The sequence below is a fragment of the Festucalex cinctus genome, chromosome 15 (genome assembly GCF_051991245.1).
Source record: "Festucalex cinctus isolate MCC-2025b chromosome 15, RoL_Fcin_1.0, whole genome shotgun sequence".
Lineage (NCBI taxonomy): Eukaryota > Metazoa > Chordata > Actinopteri > Syngnathiformes > Syngnathidae > Festucalex > Festucalex cinctus.
Window position 1 is genome coordinate 10,931,059 of NC_135425.1, and position 26,325 is coordinate 10,957,383.

Genomic DNA, 26,325 nt, shown 5'->3' on the forward strand with positions numbered 1-26,325 from the left:
AGTGCATTTGTTGCGCTTTATATCTGATAAATACATACTTGCTTCGTGTGTTTTTTAAATTCAACAATATAAACAAACACTTCATCAAATAGGATGTGCTGACCTTTGTCCTGTTCCAGCACACTCCGTTGCTGAAGCCCCTGTTCAGAATAAACAATGATTACGCAACAGCGCATAATATGGAGCACTCTCAAAGAGACAAATGCAGCATTTGCATTCAATCAAGATTCAAATATAAAACCAGTCTCGAAATTAATTTGTTGTAAGACACACTTAGAATAATGATATTTAATAGGATTTGAATGTAAAGTTTTAGGGGGGGGAACACTGAATTTGTTCCTGACTCACCATGTGTACTCTAGAATTTGAAATGTGCTTGTTCCAATTTGATAGAAGAGACTTTCACCAGTGGGGGGAAATTCCGAAATATGGACTTCTGTTGAGTAATCGCTCTTTGTGGGTTATATGACACTGAGGGCGACAACGCTGGACAAAAACAAACAAAAAACAACATAGAAGGAATACACCATGAAGGTAAACCTCTAAAAAAAATTCAACATTGTTTTTTATTTATGGTTCATTATTGTATCCATCATATTCTGGTTATTGAATGTGTTATTTTTATTTCAGAGCACACAATAGTGAATGCTAAATGCCGAAAGGAATTTCATCCACCATTTTGCACATTTGCTTTCATTACATTTAATCAAGTTCAAATTAATAATAATAGTAATGTTTGTTCTACTTTTATGCAGTCCGAGTTGGATGCTGCCTTGCCATGTTTGGTTTTGCTACTTACATTTGTTTTTCCTATTTGGTAAGTGATAAGTAATCTTACATGCTGGTCTAACACAATGTTTTTTTTTTATATGTATTTTTTCCCATTTTATCCATGGTCCTTTACGGCAGCTTTCATTTATTTGTCAATATTTCATTGTGTTTATCAGCTGTTTTCCGAGCCAGTATACACTTGTTCCCGTTCAAGCATAAAAACTATACGAGATTCTGTTTTTAATCACTGTACATGTTTTAGCTGTCAGCAGCCAATAAACTGCAGGTGGGGGTCTTTTGGAGATTGGTCTGACTGTGATGGATGCACCAAAACAAAGGTAATAGATCGTGGTGTGCCCTCAATGTGAACTTAATTGCTATATGAAGTTTCGCAGTGGTTCGTTACATACATACGGTGCAATTTGTTTTTGTTTTATTTCCATTAGGTGCGCACTCGTTCTGTGCAGGTGTATGCCCAATTTGGGGGTGCGCCATGCTCAGGCGAAAGTACAGAATCTCATCCCTGTGTGCCACAAAAGGGGTGTCCTCTAGAAACGGGTTGTGGACGAAGGTTTCGATGCACATCTGGTGAGCTAAAAGCATCAGCCATCAAAAGCTTTTTCTCATTGAAACCCAATTGGAATTTTTAGAATTGTGGCTTTTTTTTCTTTAAATGTTGCCAGTATAAATGATCAACTGTTGTCAATGAAGGTCAATGCATTAGCCAGTCTCTGGTGTGCAATGGAGATCAGGACTGTGAAGACGGTCTGGATGAGAGAGGCTGTATTGCAGATAACAGTCAGTTTGTATGTGATCTTGATAAAACACCGCCCAACTCGGACTTCACTGGCAGAGGGTGAGTACAGTACGTCAAACTTCTACCAACTCACTTTACAAGCACTGTATGTGAGATGTTAGTTTATTACATAATATTTACTAATGCATGCAATGAAAAGACCTAATTGTTAAGTTAATGGTGTCTTTACAATAATTACAATAATGCAAACCACTTAATACTATTATTAACTCCTTCACTCCCAGCCATTTTCACAGAAGCAATCCCGTTCGCTCCCGGCTGTTTTACTGGATTTTGACTGATTTTGCAAGGCCCACAGAATATTGTGTTCTATTGCTATAAATGCATGGAACCTATCAAAAAGAAAGATTAAAGTCTCTTCTTTCATCAGGAAAAAAAGTATGTTTCTATCTGCTTCCATTTTGCAGAAATTAGCATTAAAAGAGAGCTAAGTTTCATCAGTTTTCACAAATCTATTCAAAATTGTAAGTAGTTTAGCTTTTTTTCTACATGGCCCTGGTTGATCTCCTTTGCTCTGTTGCCGCCTGCTGGCCGTTTGTGTAATAACTACCATTTCTGCAACCGTTCTTTGCAGTTGAGAGGCTGCATCAAAGCCTTCTGTATGCTCTAGCATAAAACAAACAAACAAAATAACGTATAAATCCGTCTTTGGGACACTTAGAACATTAAAAAAAACGTATTTACACGTTATTGGGAGCAAATGAGTTTGGCTTACATTGTTTGCGTCTCTATCTTTTTATATTTAATATAGTAGCCATATGCAAGTTTGGGATTTGTTCTAAGGTTCATTTCTCTGCACGTGCCAGGCCTACTATGTGCTTAGCATTTTGCTAACAGCAAATATAGTAATGCCAAACACTTCTTCAAGTATTGTGTATTCTCTACATTTCCTGAATATGTTTAAACAGATTTTCACAATAAGCAAACATGACGCTACAACACTGTTTTCCCTTTCTGTTGTTTATTCATATTGTCCAATTTGAATAACACCAAGGATGTTGTCATCATTAAATAAAGTTGTTGTTTTTTTTGCTCTGATCTTTGATGCCTCAAACAAGGATAATAATTTTTTAAATCAAATAAACACTTTTATTTTTGTTATAGTTATCTTCTTATTTCATTCTGTAAATCAATATTTATACAGTCCCACATTTAGATATGACACAGATGTTTGCAAATCTGATGGGTTTGTTGTTTCTATTACCAGGTATGACGTTCTTACAGGGAAGCTGAGGGCAGGTGTGATCAATACGCTGAGTTTTGGAGGGCAGTGCAGAAAGGTATTCAGTGGTGACCATAAAATACATTATCGACTACCACAGAACATTCTCAGGTACACTTTTGAGGTGAGTAAAACAGGCTCCACGTGAATCTTCTTCTTATTATTCTTTTATTATTTTTTTTTTTCAATGGATCTTCAATACTGTTCTGTTTTGTTGTTCTTCTTCTTCCTCTTCTTCTTCTTTCTTCTTTTTCTTTTTCTTCTTTATTATTACCTAATTAATCCACAGTAATTAGATTTTTAGTTTCTCTAACTGTTAGAATATAGAAGTGGCTTTGGTATATTACAATGGAATGAAACCGCAGCACATTGTTGTCCAACCTAACCAAAACCTTATAACCATAACCCTCCCTGTTAATTAATGCAGTCTGCTCCAAAACGTGATTTTCTACTTTAGCCCATGCAACAATCCACCACAAAAATGGAAAAATCAGATTTATTCCCGCCACAGCATCTGAGATGAAAGACAATCAATTTATTGTGAAAAATAAATAGTAATGATTAGGGATGGGCGAGTACGGATACCAGGTATCGGTATCGGGCCGATACCAGCCTTTTTTCAAGTACTCGAGTACTTGTGACGCAGACGAGTACAAGCGACCGATGGTAGAGGGGGAAGACGTTAAGTGAGTCCTCCTTGCCTGTAACTGGTGCTAGCTTGCAGCAGTTTTTCACCAAAAACTTCACCGGTTTGGAAATACTTCAAAATTGTGAATCTTAAACTAAAAGAACATTTTTGTGTTTTATTTTGAGCGTTAAGACTATTGAAGAGCGACTGTGCTGTTTTGTTTTGTTTTTTGTCAAAATTGAAGGAAATATATTTGTTTAAAAATATCTTTTAGTGATTTTTTTTATTTGTCAAAATGTACTACTGGTATCGGCAGTTGGTATCGGTGAGTACTGAGGGTCTGAGTATCGGCATCGGTCTGAAAAAAAGTGGTATCGAACATCCCTAGTAATGATCCATTACAGCGTCCAGGTGTCACAACACATTTATTATCTCTAGAACAGGGTTGGCGAGATCCGGTCCTTGATGGACGTCGTCCTGCAGGTTTTGGATATTTCCCTTCTTCAACACAGCTGATTCATGATCAGCTCATCAGCAAGCTCTGCAGAAGCCATAGCGAGCCTGTTAATTGGAATCAGCTACACTATGAGTAGGGAAATCTATAAAACCTGCAGGACTCCGGGCCTCGAGCACCGCAGTTTGCCACCCCTGCTCTAGAGGCATTTTAACATTTAATAATAAAACAATAGTAAAACAAGTTAACTACTCTTAATATTAACATTCTGTTCATCTTAAAGTGAGGAAAAGCAATACATGTAAAGTATGGTAGAGGTTGCGTATACTGTACAATAGTATTTCAGATGTGTTTACTTAAAACATGTTACCAGCGGTTATGTTTTGTTTTTGCAGGTGAAAGTGGACAATGAGGAGAGTGATGAATCCTACGAAAGCGCTTGGTCCTACATGCAGCACATCCAGATCAATGGCTTAGGGGGACATGGGTCACATGACCGTCGCACTTTTCACAAGGAGCTCACTGAAACAACGGTACAATTGAATCATCTCCATTAAAAAATGATTTATAACGATAATTCTTATCATTCCTGCTGCGTCTTCATTCAATTCTCATTCTATCCCAATATCAAACAGAATCACAGACTCCTAATTTTAAAGAATAAAGTGGAGTTGGTTCAATTCCAAAACGCAGCCCCTCAGTATCTGACCCTGGCAGAAGAATTTTGGAAGGCTTTAATGCCCCTTCCATTCACGTACAACTACGCTGCCTACCGTCGACTGCTGCAGACATACGGCACGCACTATCTCTCTGAAGGCTCTCTTGGAGGCGAATACCAAGGCTTACTGGAGTTAGACCGCCAGACATTTGTATCATCCAGTAAGAACCTGTATTCATATGTTTGTTAGCCATTAGAAAAAAAAGCTGAACTTTTAGGTAAAGGAAAGAAAAACATGTCTTCAAATATAAACCAGGGTTACTTTCTCAGTAATGCAATTGATGTAATGTGGTCTTGTCCTTGAAATTGTGTAAAGGCGCAACACAGATAGACTACAAGCACTGCTGGAGAAAGGTTAAACGACGGCTGTTCAGGAAAAAAGTCAAAATCGTCTGTGACAAATTCACCAAATCTTTATCATTTGGTGAAGGTCAGTGTTAAGTATTTGGCATGTTACGATGTCACACTTTGTGAACAATTAGCCATTATCAACTTTTGTGTTTTGTTTTTTTTCTCAACAGAAAGAGGTGTGAACAAGATGCCCATTAAAGTGAAGACATTTGGGGGCGATCCATCGTTTTCAGACGTTTTGAAAGTTCTCGATCTTGAAAATCCAGAAGTAAATGGAGAGGCCTATAACAACTGGGCCTCTTCTGTCAAAGACTTTCCTGATGTAATTGACAAGAAGGTATGAGAGCAAGCTGTGAATATTGACATGATTGGGTTAAAAAAAAACACACAAAAAAAAACAAGCTTGCTCAATCCCTTCTATGAACCAGTGTCAGGCTTAAAAAACAAACATGCTTGTCAGACTTTAGTCAGTAACATTACTGACTTTGACTGTGGTTAACCAAACATTACTAGACCTATTGCTTAAATAGATTACTCTAGAATAACAGTGCATGTAAACAGGTGTTCCCGAATGTTTCAGAAACGGACATTTTGACCCTAACCGGAATATTGACTCCATCTAAACGAGGTCATTGATCATCTTGAAACTTGCATTCCAGCTACGCCCTCTGTATGAGCTTGTAAAGGAGGTGCAATGTGCCGGGCTCAAACGGCTTCACCTGAAAAGAGCCATTGAAGAATACCTGGCAGAGGAGCACCCATGTCACTGCCAACCCTGCCAGAACAACGGCCAGGCGCTCCTTACTGGTTCGGAGTGTCGGTGCATCTGTCGCCCTGGAACCTCAGGACGAGCATGTGAGCATGGAGCCGTGATTGGAGAACAGCCAGGTACAGTAAATGAGGATACCCACCGTTTGAGGAAAAAAAAAAAAAGTTGAACATTGAAATGGAAATTTTCCACATTATCCCTTTGTGCCCCAATGTCCCCTTTAAAGGGGAAGTCAACAATTTATTTATTTATTTATTTATTTATTTTTTTGACAATATGTTCTATGTGGCCCCACTAGTCTAAATATGTTATTCTGTTTCATATTGCGTTAGTGGAATCTAAGTTAAGCAGCGAAATCCAGCCATTATTATCCATCTCAGGCAGGGGGCGGCCATTTTGCCACTTGCTGTAGACTGAAGATGACATCACAATTGCTCAGGTCTCAGGTAACAACCAATCCCAGTGCATCTTCAGAAAACAAGTCAGCTTTGATTGTTCGTATGCTTGAGCCCTGGGCAACAATGATGTCATCTTCGGTTGACAGCAAGTGGCAAAATGGCCGCTAAGAGGGATAAAAAATATAAAAAACGGCTGGATTTTGCTTCACACTCATATTCCACAAATGTAATGTTAATCAGAATGTCTTGTTTAGACCAGCGAGGTCACATATAAAAAGAAATGTTAAAGGGATAGGCTACTTGACTCATTGAGCCATTTTCAACAGTAAAAAGTTAACATATTGTCCAGAATGAATTTGATAGATTCATTATAGTTCTTGTACAATGAATAACTTTAAAAACTAATTTTTCCACTTGCTGTCGACTGAAGATGACATCACTTGTGCTGAGGAAGTAGGTAACGAATAGGGATGTAACGATATCCAAACATCACGATACGATATTATCACGATATGAAGGTCATGATACGATAATTAGCACGATATTGTGGGGGCGTTAGCGATATTTAATAAACATCACAATATTGTAAAAAAAGAGATCATACAAAAAAAAAGCACAATATTGTACTTGTGTATAAAACAGCAATGCATATAAACCACCTACAACCTCTAATAACAATATTGAGGCTCTTACTTGCTAATGCAAGCACACATTGATCGCTTCACAAGCAAATTAGGGTCCTCTTCATCTGACAATTAGCATAGATATTAAACATAGAAGGCCAAAACATCCCTAATGAAAACTAAATTGCAATAATAAAATGGCTACTAGAGGGTGCTAGAAATGCACAAATGGAAATCAACCTGACTTTTTTTTTAACAGATGTGTTCCTTTTAAATATTGTGAACATGACGACGACGATATTGTGGCAGTTTTAATATCGCGATATCACGATATTGCCCTTATTGTGACATCCCTAGTAACGAATGGCCAATCTTGGCTCACCTGTTTCCTGGGTTTGGTCAGCAAACTGAGCCATGATTGGTCATTACCCTCAGCACAGGTGATGTCATCTTCAATCGACAGCAAGTGGAAAAAGTTGTAAGTTACCAAATTCATTCTGGACAAAATATTAACTTTTTGCTGTTGAAAATGGCTCAATGAGTCAAGTATCCCTTTAAGGTTGACATCCACTTTAAGTGATAATATACTCTTTTTCAAAGGGGTGATCCATGGTGGCTGGAGCTGCTGGTCATCCTGGAGCTCTTGTTCTGGAGGTCAAAGGTCAAGGTCCCGCACCTGTAACAACCCGAGCCCCAGCAGAGGTGGCCAGCACTGCTCCGGGTTTCCTGTAGAGCAGTTGCCCTGTGAAGATGCAGACATACAGTATTTAAAGTAAGGATGGATCCATTCTGATCTGATCCAAATCCAAAATTAAAATAATGATAGAAATGATGCACGAGGATGTTAGTTTTTGTTTCCTGTCTATGTGTGCAGGATGATGGAGCCGCAATGTTTCAGCCTGTCTGTGACTCCACCAAAGACTTGTGGCCCTCCTCCAAACCTTATAAATGGTTTCATCCAGGTGAACTTTATATGACGACTAATATATAAAACTGTCCTATGTTGTCTGGATTTCACACAATTCAAAAGAACACAATGTTTGACTATCAATATAAAATTAGAGTTATCTTTTGCTAGTTGCATGCAATTAGCTCAAGCATAGAGTTAATGTTTTAATGCTTCTGCTTGTCTTTTTCAGAATCCTAGTGATTTTTATTTGGCTGGGAACACAGTGGAATACTCTTGCATATATGGTTATTACCTCAGTGGAAACTCTTTGGCTGAATGTACTCAAAGTCAAACCTGGAAGACTGGCGCAATGGTTTGTAAAAGTAAGTGTCCTCTCCAAAAAAAAATGCACAAACAGCTACAAATCAAGCCACTTCCTCTTGGTTATCTGAGTGCAATATAAGGTTCATTATGTACCACTGTAAACCACTCTTAAGTTAATCATAGTTCCTATAAAACACTTTCTTCACTTCCATTCACAGGTTCAACATGTGGCATTCCCCATCTCAACAATGACATAATAGCCACGCCCATTAAAGTGGTCTATGAGATCGGAGACAAAATAACCTTCTCCTGTCCTGAGGGATTTATGCTGACTGGTGATGTTTCAGACATCATCTGTAATCCAAGTCTTCAATGGTCTCCTTCTCACTCCGCAGCTCAATGTATTGAAGGTGAAATGGAATTTTCATTCTATTTAGTTATTTCGTTTTGAGGTTGTTGTTTTTTTTTTTTTAGTTTTAATTAATTTTCAGGGTGGTTCTGTTAGTTTTATTGTGGGAATGCTTCATATGTTATTGTGATTTTTATTCTCCACACTTTTTTGCCGCGTAACAACTCCCACATAATACTTCCAATCTCCACTGTTCAAATTTCAACTAGCCTAAAAAATTGACATCTCGGGGGGTATTTATCATCTGATTCCACATTACTTGTAGTATTTACACAATTTAACGTTTAATATCAAGTTTTCCTCATTCATTTTCAATGGGACAGACGTTGAACTTTTTCTAAGTATCACTTTCCACGCCCACTTCCATACGTATAACTTATCATTATGCCCAGGTGTCTAATACTGCTTGGTGGCACATTTGGTAAAGTGCATTGTCCAGTAACCAGGAGGTTATAATTTCATAATTTATCTCTGAATTTACTTCATAAGCATTCCACATGCATTCAAATCTTAGCATTCAGCTATTCGCATTCAGCATTCCCACGCAATTTCTCCAGAAATTGCACTTTGTCTAATTAGTTTTAGTTATTTAAAAAATGAATAGTTTTAGTTTAGTTTTAGTTAATTTCAGTATTAGTTTTAGCTTTAAAAGTGTATTACTCATGTGCAATATTAAATAAACACCATGGTAAAATGAAAATATGTAACTAATTTCTTACCTAGCGATGCATTTCGGCTGAGTTCAATGAAAAAGCACACGAGCCGAGCCATTGGAGACAAAAGTCAAGCGCGCAAAATTGTCACCTCGGAGCGATGTCATCTGAAGGTGCTTTTCTTGTGGATGCTGCTAGAGGGCGTCACTTCGGTGTTTCAAATGTCCATATTCCGATTAAATAAATCTACTTAAAATCTTAAACGCTCATGCATTAAATTAACGACATTTTTGCTATAATTATAGTTAGTTTGAGTTTTGTAAACATAAAATGTAGTTTGTTAATTTTTTTTTTCATGAATTTTTATTTTACTTCACTCATGAAATTGTTTTTTGACATAATCTTGGAAGGCAGAATGGCCAATCAAGGGTCTTATCTACCTTTTGCCTTACAAAACTCTTCCTTACTGTATTTAAGTATTTCCCTCATATTTTTGGTAGCTACGTATATACCATAATTGAAGATCTGATTTATTTATTTACTCTATTAATAAAGTTGTTGTACATTCTCTCCCAGGCCCCACGGCTCCTACCCCAAGGGAGAGCCTGAAGTGTAAACTGTGGGAGAATGTCGGAAAAACTCAGTGTGTGTGTAAAATGCCATTCCAGTGCCCGTGAGTATTTATCTGAATGTATTGTTTGGATTGAATTATTAACAATTTTATTGAAGTCATTGACTGGTTTCTTTATGTGTTCCGAAGTACTTCTCTGGAGTTGTGCGCCAGAGTAAGCACAAGCCAGCCTCGGGTGCTCGGCGTTTGCCAGCTCGGAGCGCTGCGATGTTTGGGCCGCAGTTTTACGCTGGCCAATGATAGCGAGTGTGACTGGCCGACAGGGACGACCTCAGGAATAAAGTGTCAGAGTGAGTCAGGAATACTTTCAAAGTACATTACAAAGTGTTTTTCTGTTGTTGAAAAGAAAAATACAACTCACAGGCCTTAACTGTTGATACGATAAGTTGTTGATAAGACAACTAATAACCTTTTTTCCCCTTTGTTTTCTAAAATTAGCTGGGAGTTGTCAATGCCAGAATGCATCAGAATGCCCAGAAGACTCAGCCCCGCTGTGTGTGACCTCGGGTGTTGGCAGCGTTGCCATGACGATGACCGAGTGCCAAGTGGGATCTCGGAGGTGCGCTGGCGTGCAGCTCACTGTGATCGACATTGACGCATGTCCCCAATAAAGATACTTCATTTTCCTCATGTGTGATTGGAGTTTATGATGCAAAGTTTGAATCTGTAATAACTACATGTAAGGCCATGTCTTTTATTATTTTTGTCATGAAAAGTATGGTGTGGAAGCCCATTACTGCCAGTTAAAAAAAAAAAAAGAAAGAACGTTTTTTGTTTTGTTTTTACCGACAGAGGCCCGTTTCTTTATTATTATTTTTTATTTTTATTTTTTTTGCAGCTTATATAAATGACAGTAAAAATGACATTTTTCAGCATTTATTGTGAAACATGTCTTTCAGTCTCTACTTGAAAAAAAAAAAACACACAAAGTTCCACAATGCACCTTCAAATATACATTCCAAAATGTTTTCAACACACAATCACACACAATAGTGCATCCTTATAACATAATGTGACTTTTGACGACATTGGAAAGTGATCAGCGCAGAGGTTATTTAGCAGTATATTTTGTTATACTCTGTATTTATTAAATATGTTAAAATGAAATTGTCATGTTGCTGGGCTCTCAGTGTGTTTCCTTGTCTCACAGTGCCTGATTAATGAGAGGGGCGTGTCCCCTGCACCACACCTGCAGTGCATCACCTATTAGGCCTTCATAAGGACTGGGACTCCTTGCAGCCACTGTCGGGTCGTTGCTCCGTCTGCTCACAGCCATCGTCTAGTGTTTCTACTGTTTTTCGCCTTCGCTAATTTTTATAGTCCAAGATTCTCGATTTTCATCTACGTAAGTTTTGCTACGTCTCTTTTTGTTCCCACTTTTATGTGGCGTGTTTTATAGCTATAGTAAGTTGTTGCTTTCTTGTGTTTGCGGTTTGTAGCCTTCGGGTCTTTTTGTGTTGTGTTAATTTCCCTCCTTGCAATTTGCAAGCACTTTTTGTTAACCTTTTTCCTGGCTGTGTCCAGCGCTTTATGTTCATATTCACGTGTTTTGGTGAATAAAACCTCTCGCTTACTCTGTGTTCTGTGATTCTGGGATCCACTCTCCGGTCGCATCGGAACCTTAACAGAAATGCAGTGCATAGTTTCTAAAATGTGCAAATATGAAAAATAGTAGTGTAATACACAGTATCGGTAGCCTACGCAAGCTCATGTTCAATTAAATGTCAAATTCCAAAAAGGCATTCAAAGTACTATTCTGCATCAGGGCAAAACCTTTTCCTCCAATAGCCACATGCAGACAAATCAAAGGATGGAAGGGCCACTTTGAAAATTTTTGCATACTGTGTTATACATGATCTAATTACAATTAGGTGATGCTGATTTAGGCAATCAAACCCAAGATGTCAACAAATCTTACAGGTTGTTTTTGTGGTGCTATAACACATTTGCATCAATAGTAGAAAATAGCAAAAACTTAATATTTAATGGAGATTTAATATTTTTGGAGGTTCAGCTGAATGTAATTAGTGTATTTGACTACAAATGTGTTGCACATTTTGCTGTAGTGGTGGAGTAACAAATGTCTGGTCATATAAAATGACATCATTTGGATTCACAGACGCCTTCATTGAGGACCTCAAATTGGTAGCTGACACACTTCAGAGCTGCCATGGAGCAAAGATTCACACTGCGAGTTCTCTGGATCCTGGTCAGCATCAGACAGAACTTGTGCGTCTCAACTTCGGGACACTCCCGAGCAGCTATGCATTCACACTTCTTGGATGCTGAAAACAGACATGAGTTTATTTCTATTATTTCCATGCAGTTGTAAAGGGTATTAAAAAAAAAAAAAACAGTCACACTTACTCGAACATTTCTCCCATTCATAACACGTGTCAAGATCACACGACTTCTTGACAGAACTTTTTGCGGCAAACTTGGCTCGGAAACTGGCCCACTCCAGTTTATCCGCACCCACTGTATCGCAAGCGCCTTCGCTGACAAAGAAGAGCGGATCGCCATGGCAACGGCCAGTGTGGAAGGAACAGAGGGACATCGGCACATTGACGTTGAGGTCAAGGTTCAGGATGCAGAGACTCTCTGGTTCGGATCTGGGCGCACACACATTACTATAGTGTACAAATTACAAAATGAAATAATATTTGCAAAAACTTACAGGCAGTCTTCCCGCTGTATACAGACACATTGAGAGCCTTGACGTTTCTCACCTGGACCACACTGACTGTCAGGCTCGAAAGGTTCCTCTATAAAGTAAAAAGAGAACCCTTTGTTTCTTGGGGGGGAATATGCCTTTACAAAACACCGCTTCTAGACAAATAAACTGCTTTTCTTTGACTGTAAAACGACATGCATGTACCATCAGTGCAGCGCAATTCTGCAGGTAATGGAGGTTCCCAGGTGAGACTGCTGCTGCACCTGTAAAAGCCTCGAGGCAGCGGCAACAAACCCGGCTCAACACAGTTTAAACCCACTGAATCACCCACTTTGTATTCTTCTTTGCTGTTGAACAGCGTCATGTCATCAGGAATATCAGGGGGAAGGCATACTTTTCCTAAAGATGGAGAACATGCAGTTATGAAGAACGATAGACTATATGGTAACTTGTTCAAAAATTCCCAAACCCACTGAGGCAGCTTCCTCTTGGTTGACTCCAAGTTCCGTCAGGAAGACAATTGATGAACTGGAAACCCTCCCGGTCAAATCCTGTGAAGCACTGGAACTCTTCATCCTCACCAAAATTATAGTACTGCTTTGCTTTCTGGACATATAACATGAAAAGGTTTAAGAGGCAGCAACTAACTTCTGTTTTGACGTCATAAAAGTAAAGTACCAGACAACCTCTAACTCTATGCATGACAAAAGTTGCTTGACAAAAAAACATTGTCTACTTTTTGTCACCAAATCATAAGATGCGCCAGGGGTAGGGTGACTAGACGTTCCGTTTTGGTCGTGACAGTCGCGTTCTTGAGCCTCGGGTCGTGTTTTCGCCAACCTCATTGTTTTGGCCTGACGTTACGCAGGCCCTGCCCTGGCGTCCGGTTTTTGCCATAAGTATGTCGATATACGATAAATCTTAAAAAATGAATTTAACTGTTAGACTCCTTCCTATTTACCACCAAATTCACGCGAGTTCTCATTCGGATCCGCATCTAATCGCAGGACAGACTTACGTAGCAACTTCCAATAGCTGTCGGGACCGAGCAAAAAAAAATAGATAATGGTGAGTGCACTGCATTGATTTGTTTAGCACTGTTGAAGAGTCAAACAAAATAGCATTTAGCATTAGCGATTGATGCGAATGTGTCACGATTTGTGGAGTATGGATGTGGTAGATGGACCCAATGGCAGAAACACATGATGGAGAGAGGAACGTGAGGACTTTATTGTCAACAATCAAGAAACGAGAGGACGGGACATGAGAGGACCGGTTGCCAAGACTGTGACGAGATGAGGGAGGACCGGACCGTGGACAGACTTGACATGACGTGCGGCAACTTGTCTGGATGTGGGGAGACTTGTCTGGACGTGGGGAGACTTGGATTGACGTGGGGAGACTTGACTAGACGTGGGGAGACTTGGCTTGACGTGGGGAAACTTGACTTGACGTGGGGAGCCTTGACTTGACCTGGGGAGACTTGACTTGACATGGGGAGACTTGGCTTGACGTGGGGAAACTTGGCTTGACGTGGGGAGACTTGACGTGGGGAGACTTGGCTTGACGTGGGGAGACTTGACGTGGGGAGACTTGGCTTGACGTGGGGAAACTTGGCTTGACGTGGGGAGACTTGACGTGGGGAAACTTGGCTTTGACGTGGGGGGACTTGTCTGGACGTGGGGAGACTTGGCTTGACGTGGGGCAACTTGTCTGGATGTGGGGAGACTTGTCTGGACGTGGGGAGACTTGGATTGACGTGGGGAGACTTGACTAGATGTGGGGAGACTTGGCTTGACGTGGGGAAACTTGACTTGACGTGGGGAGCCTTGACTTGACCTGGGGAGACTTGACTTGACATGGGGAGACTTGGCTTGACGTGGGGAAACTTGGCTTGACGTGGGGAAACTTGACTTGACGTGGGGAGCCTTGACTTGACCTGGGGAGACTTGACTTGACATGGGGAGACTTGGCTTGACGTGGGGAAACTTGACTTGACGTGGGGAGCCTTGACTTGACCTGGGGAGACTTGACTTGACATGGGGAGACTTGGCTTGACGTGGGGAAACTTGGCTTGACGTGGGGAAACTTGGCTTGACGTGGGGAGACTTGACATGACGTGGGGCAACTTGTCTGGATGTGGGCAGACTTGTCTGGACGTGGGGAGACTTGACGTGGGGAAACTTGGCTTGGCGTGGGGGGACTTGACGTGGGGAGGCTTCACTTGACGTGGGGAGACTGGTCTGGACGTGGGGAGACTTGGCTTGACGTGGGGAGACTTGACTTGACGTGGGGAGTCTTGTCTGGACGTGGGGAGACTTGGCAGGACCATGAGGACGAAGACAAGGGAAACTTGACGGAGGATGATGTGGACGACTGAGCATGAAGGTGAGGAAAACTAAGGGTGACGACGACGAGTGGAAAACTTGACCACCAAACACAGGTTTTCCAAAATTTGATTGGCTTGGTTTGACTTGACAACAATGACACTAACAGCACAACAGGACAGGACAGGGCAGGACAGGACAGGACACACTTGGAAGACACAATAGGTTGAAGGTAATTGGCTACACATACTGGGAAGGGAAGACACACACCGGTGGACGAGGTTAACTATGGCAAGACAAGGGGAGACAAACCAGACAAAAGACAACATAAACACCCAAAATGCAACAAGAACCCAACGCCACCGAACCAAAAAATGATGTAAGCAAAGCTTGACTAGCAATGAAATTTGATGAAATTATAGTGTCCTGATTTTTCATTTTCAAAATCTGGTCATCCTAGGCATGTTTCCAATGTAGGACCAGCGTCAGGTAAACTACACAGCGAGCTTCCAATAGCTGCCGACACCGAGCAAAAAACGGTTGGTAGGTCATTGACTTGTTTAGTGCTGGTGAACTGTGCCGTTACCCAAGGTAGCATTTAGCATTATTAGTATGTCGACGAAAAGCATTTTGCTTTATTGTTTATTTGATTTTCAGATAAATTCTAGCATCCAAGTTTTTATTTTGAAAATTTAGTCTATTCAAATATGTATCGCTTATCCAAAGGTAGCACTGTTAATGCTATTAACTCATTCACTCCCAGCCATTTTCACAGAAGCAGTCCCGTTCGCTCCCGGCTATTTTACTGGATTTTAACTGATTTTTCAAGTCCCACAGAATATTGTGTTATACTGCTATAAAAGCATGGAACCTATCAAAAGAAAGATTAAGGCTCTTCTTTCATCAGGAAAAAAAAAGTATGTTTCTATCTGTTTCCGTTTTGCAGCGATTAGCATTAGAAGAGAGCTAAGTTTCATCAGTTTTCACAAATCTATTTAAAATTGTAAGTAATTGAGCTTTTTTTCTACATGGCCCTGGTTGATCTCCTTTCCTCTGCTGCCACCTGCTGGCCGTTTGTGTAATAACTACCATTTCTGCAACCGTTCTTTGCAGTTGAGAGGCTGCATCAAAGCCTTCTGTATACTCTAGCATTAAAAAACAAAACAAAAAAAACCTTATAAATACGTCTTTGGGACACTTAGAACATTAAAAAAAAACATATTTATACATTATTGGGAGTAAATGAGTTAACTGATGCTAACAATTAGCCAGACTACACACATGTCACATGAAATTGGCAGATCTTTGGGCAGAGAAATTCAGTAGTAGGGTTGAAATAAGGTTATCAGCCAAAGTACGACATCACAGTTCATCAAAATTTAGAAAAGCACACTTACATTTGCTACATTTTACATTTTCTGGAATGATTAGATAGGGGAAAAAACTTGGCTGTGTAATTATTGCCTTTACCCTAAGGAAGCTGTTGTCAGGTGGCTTTGGCCTTGGACAACCCTGGACACCTGGAGGAAGCTCCTCCCTCCATCCCGTAGTGAAGTCATCGTCATTCTCACATGTTTCATGTCTGGATGCGGGAAAATAAAATAAAAAAATCATACTAATTCCTGGGATTGTAAAATGACTGTCATTGTGAAATAAGCTTTTTCAATGTAGCAGCTGTACCAGTAGCGATGATTACATACACGTATTGTTTTCACCTACAATTTGAAAAGGGAGATGTGACATGGTTCCTCATCAGTGTCAGGTCCGTTGCAGGGTTGGCCTCCTCTCAAGGGGGCAGGGTTGTCACACCTCCTTCTGCGATGTCTCTTCATGGAGGCTGAGCAGCGACTCCACAGCCCCCAACAGCTCCAGGAGCCATCGACTTCCTCTGTCAGTTTCAAAACATAAAAGTTGGGTACTATTTGAAAAATGATGGTATGTTAATGTAATTTAGTTTTAGCCGTGCTGAAATTAGCAAATAAAAACACATCATTGAATAAAAACAATTTTTTTTTAAATTGTTTTCTACATTTACTGAGGACTGTCAAACTAAAGACTGTGACACATGTAAGGATCGGCCTGCTCCCAAACAATCGTTATCTGGACTTTCTCCTCAAAGTGATTCTGCTAGATGCTAGCTCCAAGGATCACTGGGACACACAAACCCCTCCGCTATGATAAGAGGATACTCAAGGAGAAGAATCATTAAAATCCTTTCTGGAATATAGGCAATACAGTGGATAGATTTTCAATTCAATTCAAAATTTCATTTCATTCCTTTAAAAAAAGAGAAATGAAAAAAGACAGAAATAAGCAAAACTTATGTTATCTGCCCCTAATCAACACCAACAAAAAAATAATCAACACAAAATGAATGACAGACGCCTTTGATTGTAACAATTCTATAAAATCCTTGAGCTATATTTTTCTAATAATTGTGCTTTTGTCAAGTTTTTAAAAATACAGATAGACTGAGATGATTGTTTTACAATCCAGATTGTTTCACAAACTGACCCCTTGAGTTGAAATTCTTTTTGTTTTGTTCTATATTTTGGTGTTGAAAAAAAATATATGTTCCTCTTAATTTATACTCACTTTCCCTTAAAATAAATAAATAAATAAATAATTAGTTCGTAGATTAAATGATACAATTTCATGATGGGCTTTAAACATTATTTTAAGACGGTTAAACTCCATCAATTCATTAAATTTTAAAGTTTTTAGTTGCATAAATAATGGATTAGTGTGGTCTCTGTATCCACAACCGCAAACAACACAAATTGCACGTTTTTGTAAAAGAAAAATTGAATCAATAACAAAGCATTCTTGTTCAATGATTCTTTAGCATTGTTGTAAAACTGCTATGGCTTGTGATACCTTATAGATTTGACATATTCTATGTGATTTCCATGTTAAGTGTTCATCAATAATAATACCTAGGAACTTTATTTCATTAGTCCCTTCTATTGCTATACCTTGCACAGTCAGTGTTGTTTCAACATATATATTTTTACAATACAATACAACTAAAAATCATAAATCTGGTTTTACTAATATTTATAGACAGTCTGTTGGCATTAAACCACTTCATAATTTTCTCTATTACTTGTAATACATTATATATATTATTCTCATAAAGAAGAAAAAGTACTGGTTCCAGAATTGATCCCTGGGGAACCCCACAGGTTACATAACTGTGTGTTGACTGACTACTATTGAATTCAACATATTGTCTTCTATTTTTCAAATAATTAGGAACCCATTGATGTGCACCACCTCTTATACCATGCTTAAACATTTTTTCCCAAAATTGCTTGCGGACAGCTTTTTCAAAGTTGTGTTGTATCTCTTTATATTGTAGGCCTGAGGATAATATGTGGTAAATAGTACCTGAATTGAAGTCAGGAGCTCGCTGCTCACAGTTGGGCCCAAATGTACCGGTCTGGCAGGCACACTTGCACTCAGTACCAGAGAGAAAAACTCTGGCATTGTTGGGACAGGGAGCACACTTGCAGGTATCAAACTCTTGCAAATACTGCTGCAAGGCTTTCCTCAGGTGCCTCCTCTTTGTGACTGCGCAGGGGATCCCACGCACGAGAGCTATGATTGGCTGCACCTGGATAATCACAAATGTTAATGTGCTGGAATTCAATTCAATACATTCCACATGCTTGAATCTTTAACCTTGAAATCAACTACAGCGGGATTATCGAGGACAGACTGGGCCCAGTTCTTGTAGGAGTTTCGATCAGGAGCGGGACCCTGCCTTTCCCAGGCCAGAGATGCTGCCTCTCTGGTTCGACCGCCTTTCACGGCAGAGTAAGACTTTTCTGCTGCTTGAATGTATGAGCCTGACCCGGAAAAGACAATGAGAACAATTGTATGCTGACATTATTCTTTATAAGAAATAAATACTCATTGTTGTTGCTGTGTGGCAAGAACCTTTATATTTTTGAGTCATTTTGTCATCAGAGCACATGGGTAGAGCCTTATATTGAGCGAGGACAATTGTCCATTTGGTCTCTCGGGCAAGACAGCCTTTAACATGCTCCTCGGATTCACCTGTTGGAGAGAAACTATGAAGACTTTCATGGCATAAAAAGAACATCACGTGAATAGTGTTTTTTCAAATTAAGTAGACATTCCTTTTTCAGGTTTAATCTAACGGATAATAAGTATTTTGATGTTTCAGGTTCTTCGAAGCAGATGGCCCCAGCTTCGGACTCTACTCTATATTTTGTGTCAAATGATTTTTCATCATTGTGGGAATGCTGAAGCATTCCCACATACATCCAATTTACACTGTTCAAATTTCAACTAGCTTCAAAAATTGACACCTCCTGGGGTATTTATCGTTTCATTTAATATCAAGTTTTCCCCATTCATTTTCAATGGGAAAGACAGTCAACTTTTTCCAAGCATCACTTTCCATGCCCACTTCCATACATATAACTTATCATCATTACCAGGTGTCTTACACTGCTCGGTGGCACAGTTGGTAAAGTGTATTTTCCAGTAATCAGGGGGTCATTATTTCTTCATTTATCTTTCAATTTACTTCATTAGCATTCCACATGCATTCAAATCTTAGCATTCAGGTATTGGCATTCAGCCTTCAGCATTCCCACGCAATTTCTCCAGAAATTGCTCTTAGTCTAGTTCATTTATACGAACAGTATACAAATATACATGTAAAGGCAAGGAAGACAAATTTTGTGACAACCTTTAGACACAACAACCTTCATATAGAAAGTGTCGCTGAATCTTTTAGTTACAGAAAGTACCAAGAACTAAAAATTAATGGACTTTAATTACTATTTTAACCCAGGGTATCATTTTGAACAATGTCTTCTAAAGTTATTGTACCTGCGCTGGTAAGCTCCTCTCGGTTGTACTGGTAGACCAGGTCATAGAGGCCTCCTAGTGTCCCTGAGCTGTAGTAGTGTGTTCCAAAGAGTTGAAAGACGTTTCTGTAGAGGGCATAGTTGTATTCGACGGGAACTGTGTGGAGGAACTTGAGGAAAGGCCCAGACAAGACCAAATCGCTTGGGTCCCGCACTTTGAACGTGGACACAGGCAGAACCTGGTGCACCCGGAAAAACTTGGAATCCTAGAAGAATTGAATAACATTTAGTTGCGATGGCTTGGTCACAATATTTTTCATTCGATCAGTCTTAAAATATATAGTTGACAATTTCTGGTATGCAGATGAATTTAACATCAGTTGATTTCAGCTTAAAAAACAAAACAAAAAAAACTTCAGAATTCAGACCAACAGCTTCAGAAAAAAAATCAAGGCTGTAAACTTGCACAAATATTCACCAACCATCTTTAAAGAATTAACTCTAAAAGGTTCCAGACAATGCAAACAATGTGGTTTGACCTCTATTAATTTTAAGTGGAACAGGTATGGTGAGTCTTAAGATGAGATGAAGAAGTTAGTGAAGTCATTGACACAACTTTTCGCACTCGTTTGCTCACTCACAGTTTTCTTTGAAGCTTCAAATGCGTCCTTTGATTTTATGTGTGTCGTCAAAGCAGGGAAAATACGCCAACCAAAAAGAAATATCTCTTTGTTTCTCTCCTCTTGAGTGGAAATGGACTTCTTTACATTAAAGGACTCGGCGTTCAGAGGGCTGGGATCCGTGCTGAAGTCTTCGATCACACCAACCTTTATGACCAAAACAACAAAATGAACAACAGTTTTGTTTGTTTGTTTGTTTCTAAGACAGGATGTGATTTTTTTTTTTTATTATTATTTTGTTTTATTCCTAACCGTATTCATCTAGAGCAGTGGTTCTCAACCCTGGTCCTCAAGTACCCCTATCCAGCCTGTTTTCTAAATTTGCCACAAGCAACACATGTGTTTCAAATGATGAGCTAATCAGGAAGATCTGCACGAAGCCTGATAACGATCTTCAGCTGTGTTGGCTGAGAGAGACATGGAAAACTAGATAGATAACTGATCTAGATTATTTATTTTTTGATAATTTAGCTAAATTATTAGATAGATAAATTTAAAAAAAATGTGTTTTTAAATTGACAAAATTTAAAGAAATAAACAGTGAATACTGTAAGAGAGGAAACATTAAAAAAAATACAAAAATGAAAAATAAAATAGCAGGATTTTAAATTATTTATTTATTTGTTTTGTTCTTTTAATTAGTCGATGGGCCATGCAGAGTACAGCCACTGAATTAAGTAATTGCATAATATAAAGACAGAAACGAAAGATGTGGCTGCTTAATTGTCAGATAGTGAATACAAACTGCATTGGATGCGTTGTACATCTTTGAATCCCTGAGGTAATACAGCACAGTGGGGTGAAAGCTACTTCACGTTACCTTAATGTCAAAGCTCTCAAAGTTGTGAGGTATCCGATGGTAAAGCAGTGTGCTCTGAGGCCTCCTGATGATGCAGCTTCCTCCCATAAACATGTTGTCCAGGACTGCACCCCGCGGCTCATTTGCAAGCGCATCGAACCTTTCAAAACATCTCAGTGAGCAGGTCAAACTGGAACACTTTTAATGTGAAATAAGATCAATATTTTTTTTCAAATATATAGGTCAGCTATACAAAAAGCAATTGTGGAAAAAATATATTGTTAGAATTTGTATATTACTGGCGTCCGGCCAGGACCGAATCACAATTCGGTCTTTTGGGGTAAAATGGTGGAGATTAAAAATTAAATGGACCCAAAAGAAGCTGGCCCACCAGGCATCTGCCCGGTATGCCAGATGGCCAGTCCAGCCCTGCATGGGCATATAGAAATAGGAGGTATACATAAACATAATCAATATAGTGATATGGTAATAGCTGAATTTTTGAAGTTTTATGTGTTTGTGTTTTTCATTATCTACCTGTCCATTTGCTGTTCCACTTCCGCCCCCCCACCCCCATTAGCAAGACAAGTTACAGCAGTGGTGTCCAAACTACGGCCCGGGGGCCATTTGCGGCCCGCCGTCCATTTTTTAGTGGCCCGCGACATATGCTAAAAATGGCATTTGACTCAGTTCAAATAAAATAAAAACAAAAATGTTTGGAGATGGTCAAAGTAAGAAGGGAGGGTGTCAAAAAAATACAGGTGCTATTAAAGGTTATTTTAGTTAACTAAAACTAACGAAGAAATTAAAATTCAAGAAACAATTTCGTTAACGAAATAAAATAAAAATGAAGATGCTTTTTTTAAAAAAAGAAAACTAACTAAAACTACATTTTATGTTTACAAAACTAACTAAAAAACTAAAACTAAACTAAACTAAAACTAACTATAATTGCAGCAAAAATGTCCTTTGTTTTAGTCTTTGGTAATTAATTTAATGCATGAGCCTTTGGGGATGATTTGAAATGTGATTTTTAGTAGATTTATTTTGATATAAACTGGAATAATGACGCTGCGCCCATTGTGTTTTTTTAAATATTGCGCACAAGTAATACACATTTTTAAAAAACCTAAAACTAACACTGAAACTAACTAACCTAAAATTAAGCATTTATTCAAGAACAAAAACTACTAAAAAAAACTAACAAGAACCACCCCGAAAACTTATTAAAACTAACTAAATTAAAAAAACAAACAAAATAAAACCTCAAATGAAAAATTCTAAAACTATAATAACCCTACTGCCATATCACAAATAAATTGGTTTATATACTGTAGCATTTTTCTAAATATGCAAAAGCACAAATCAATTATTTGTACAATTTTTAGGACTAAACACAATTTCTCTTCATAACATTATGTGGCCCTTGCGTCCTTCTGATTTTCTGTGTGTGGCCCTCAAATGAAAAAGTAATAGATTAGCATATTAGATAGATCGCAATAGATTTAGAGCAGTGATGTATGTATGTAAGAGTCGGTGTGAATTGCCTAGTACCTGACGATTCGATTCGTATCACGATTCACAGGTCACGATTCGATTCGATACCGATTAATCCCGATACGAATGGTCACGATTCGATACCGATTAATCCCGATACGAATTTATAAGTCGATTGTTGCGATTTTTTTCCATTCAAATTTAGAAAATACTATCAGTAAATTTGTACATGTACACTGTAAGATTTGTATGAATATATTTATCTAAAACTTGAGGCTTATAACCGTGAGCCACTGTACACAAACAGTTTGCAATCTGTTTCACATTTGAACAGCATTAAAATAAAAATATTAAGGCTTAATGTGCCGTTCATATAACATTCTTCCATGCTCAAGGTGTGAATCCTAAAAAATAAATAAATAAATAAATAAATAAATAAATAAATAAATAAATAAAAAATCGATTCTGCCGATTATTGAATCGATTCGAGAATCGCGCGATGTAGTATCGCGATATATCGCCGAATCGATTTTTTTTTTTTAACACCCCTATGTAAGACCTTCATCTTACCCATTCCCCACCAGGTCAGCCCCAGGAGCCACTCTCTTATCGGCCGGACACACGACTTTGAAGTCCCTGCAGTCCTTCTCATCAGAGTTATCTTCACAGTCGTTCTGTTTGTTGCAAGTTAGTGTGGCATTGATGCAACGTCCTGAAACAGAGAGCGACCGCTGAAGAAGCAATCTGGATGAAATTCAAATGGTTAATACCAGGCTTAAAAGGACATTCAGTGATCCCTAGCGCCATCTAGTGGTCAAAGAATGACATTAGAAGCACGCATGAGCACGCACACTACGGTGGCTCAGAGACACCACATTTCATTGCCTACCAGTACCACCAATAACTTATTTTGCGTGAGCAAACGAGCATCTCGGTGAGTGATGACGACTTCGCAGCCGTTGTGAAGCCCGGTGAGCGACGACGAAACACCGAGCTAGCCGGAATCAGCCGGAATAGCTAACAAGAGCAACTAGCGGGAGGCTGAAGTGGCTAACAAGAAGCTAGTAAAAAAAAAAAAAAAAACTAATCAAAGCTTGTGAGAGCAAAGTAGAAAGTGACAAGCGACAGGCCCGAATTACATGATTAGTGATGACCACCTGTAGATGCGTGGAAGGTAAGCGGCGGTCGACCCATTGGGTCCAACACTCGATGCAAGCACCACCAGGGCTAACTACATTTGCAAAGTTGTCTTTTGGGCATCCTTAGCAGGAAGATAGCGGCGAAACATGGCTGCCATAGGTGAGCCATGTAATATAATTTGTGATTACTAGACCTATGATTTTATATACCGGTATATATATTCTTAAAAAAATTATGTGATACAACATTTTTTTTTTTGCACACTATTGTCATTTTTTTTTTTAAATGAATAAAATTATTAGTTCACCACTAGATGGCACTAGGGATTACTGAATCTCTCTTTAAAATAGTTTGGGATTTTTTCCAAGACATTTAACTTTTATTGACTTTTTTCTAGTTAGTTTTTAGCAGTTTTTAGAACGAGTTTGCCGGTTTTTATTAGTTTGTATTTTTTCTGAAAATGCTTTGTTTTAGTTTTTTGGTTTAGTATTAGTTTTATAAATGCTAATGTAGCTTCAATTATTTATTTATGTATTTCATTTCATGAATGAAAACGTTTTTTTTTTATTTTAGTTGTAGATACCAGATAATGTCAATACAATACAGTAATTAAAAAAAACAAGCAGACATTTACACTATAATACATTAATTTTATATGTGTATACACATCAACACAAAATTGTCTCTATAGTGACGGTAAGGTTGGAATTGACAAAACTAATAATAGAAATAAGAATTATCTAATGAAAATTAATCCTATCTGATTGCAAGATGTTTTTGTTTCTTTTTTCCAGATGATGTTGATGATGACCTCAAAGAAGGGTCTGTCTTTGCTGTCATACTTTTGAAGGAGCACATGCATGTATTAATGTTAACATGGTGTAAAGTGTCTATAGTAAACATTATTACAGTTCAGTATCTTTTTGGAATGGGGTATTTATTTGTTAAATTATTGCGGTAAAGTATATGACGCTGCCGATACCATTGTCACATTTGAAGTTGTCTTTGCAGTCGATTGGTGCCAACTTGCACTCTGTGGCAGGATAACAGGGCCTCTCCTCCATCAGTTCCACACTGCATGACGCACCACCAAACTGAGACGGTGTTTGGATAGCCCGGGTCCGTAACTATGAGAATGACATCAAAGAAGAGCCAATCACGACAGTGTTATTTATTTATTAACTGTTATATGCTATTCCAAAATATGTTCGAATTAATTCTGTATTCCATTCAACTTTGATATGATTACAAACATAAATGCACTGACAAAATCACTTCTTGTACTGGTTTTGCAATGTGTCTTGCCTGTTTCTTGGCACAGGGAGAGCAATCAGACCAAGGCCCAAACTCTGTCAGCAGGCAATTTATGGGACAAGCCTGCACATTACAAGCCCTCCTGTCATTTCTCTCGCACAGCTGATGACAGCTGCTCTTCCAGAAGTAATCATCATATTGAAATGTTCTGTCAAACGGATATGAACAAAACAAATATCAAATATTTTTCATTCGAATCCACGGTCCACCGATTGCGATCCTTGCCTATGTCTGCTCTGCGTGCCATGGTTGCATGTCCGGGAGCAGGCGGACCATGGGCCCCAGGGGTAGCGATCACAAAAACAAGATAGGCCGGCAGATATCAAACTGAGGAGATGGAGCAGCAGGAACAAACTTGTGGAAGAGCCCATCAGGAGGAAAAAAGACCCTGACAGAGCTGAAGGATAGCCACACTTTATCAGTAAGTTAAACCTTCACATAAACATTTTTTGACTTCAACTGCACTACATAATAATTTCAATTATCCATTTATCCATATAAAACCTGTCCTGTACATTATACATTTATGACATATTTATTACCTCTTTATTACACATTTTTCATGCTTGCTTCCAAAATGTTGTTTTAAAAAAATTATTATTGCATCAAAAAATTACAACAATTATGACAATTACTTTATAGCTAATGTTGCAATAAACCAAATATAATAAGGTCTTTATTATTTTCAATGTCTGATTGAATGAAATAGCAGCATAATGATGGCATTAATGTATGATTTATACAACAATCAATAATATTTGTTGCATTTTCTGCAAATTTTATTAATAAAAAAACATTTAATTTGTATTGAAATGTTTCAATTAATGACAATTCTCCACTTTAGAACTGTCATTTACATCATGTTACAACAATGCAATACACAATACATAAATTGTTGAAATAATCTGACTCACCACACACAGGGTACAGGAACTGTTGAGTTAGGGATATTGTCTGCACTGCAGACAGAGCTGAATCTGAACTGAAGTTTGTGTTGACAGATATTTATATCTAAAAACCTCCCACTGGAATTTCTCAAGATTGTTTTGGTCCAATTTCCCCCTCGGCAAGTCTCAAACTGGCGCACTTTTTTGATAACAAAATTCTGAACACAAAGTAACATAAACATTTGTCCCTCCGAATTACGGGAAGTAAAACAGAGGAGTTTCCCGTTTGTATGATGCTCTCCAGATGTGTTGTGTTCAATCTTGACACTTTCATTTTGTGGGAGAAGAAAACCTCTTTTTTTTTTTTCCCCGCCTCTTCTTGCACTTATGCACACACACGCACACACGCACCCCTATATATAAGCTAACCCTTTGACCCTTTGACCCTTCTGAAAAGATCTGGCTGACACTAGTTGTGCCACGTAATTCCACTATAAAGAGACATT

The 26,325-nt window shown here is 38.6% G+C and overlaps 2 protein-coding genes across 2 annotated transcripts; one reads left to right on the forward strand and one right to left on the reverse strand.

The window, feature by feature from the left end:
* Positions 1–186: 186 nt before the first annotated feature.
* On the forward strand, positions 187–10,781 carry LOC144001939 (complement component C7-like). The gene is made up of 18 exons (XM_077496614.1): positions 187–534; positions 756–817; positions 1,034–1,109; positions 1,218–1,359; positions 1,483–1,627; positions 2,796–2,934; positions 4,288–4,425; positions 4,528–4,771; positions 4,927–5,040; positions 5,132–5,298; positions 5,621–5,849; positions 7,352–7,523; positions 7,626–7,713; positions 7,891–8,023; positions 8,183–8,374; positions 9,603–9,699; positions 9,787–9,947; positions 10,096–10,781. Exons 1-18 carry the CDS (start codon positions 529–531, stop codon positions 10,266–10,268), a joined length of 2,478 nt encoding a protein of 825 aa, XP_077352740.1. The 5' UTR covers positions 187–528; the 3' UTR covers positions 10,269–10,781.
* On the reverse strand, positions 10,518–25,886 carry c6.2 (complement component 6, duplicate 2). The gene is made up of 18 exons (XM_077496613.1): positions 25,847–25,886; positions 25,158–25,329; positions 24,924–25,080; positions 24,601–24,745; positions 23,049–23,190; positions 21,003–21,141; positions 20,144–20,329; positions 19,525–19,768; positions 18,601–18,720; positions 18,343–18,509; positions 18,049–18,274; positions 16,378–16,546; positions 16,129–16,240; positions 12,805–12,937; positions 12,536–12,730; positions 12,335–12,422; positions 12,025–12,269; positions 10,518–11,942 (listed from the first exon to the last, which is right to left on the reverse strand). The coding sequence occupies exons 2-18, from the start codon at positions 25,301–25,303 to the stop codon at positions 11,761–11,763; spliced, it is 2,796 nt and encodes a 931-aa protein (XP_077352739.1). The 5' UTR covers positions 25,304–25,329; positions 25,847–25,886; the 3' UTR covers positions 10,518–11,760.
* Positions 25,887–26,325: the final 439 nt, after the last annotated feature.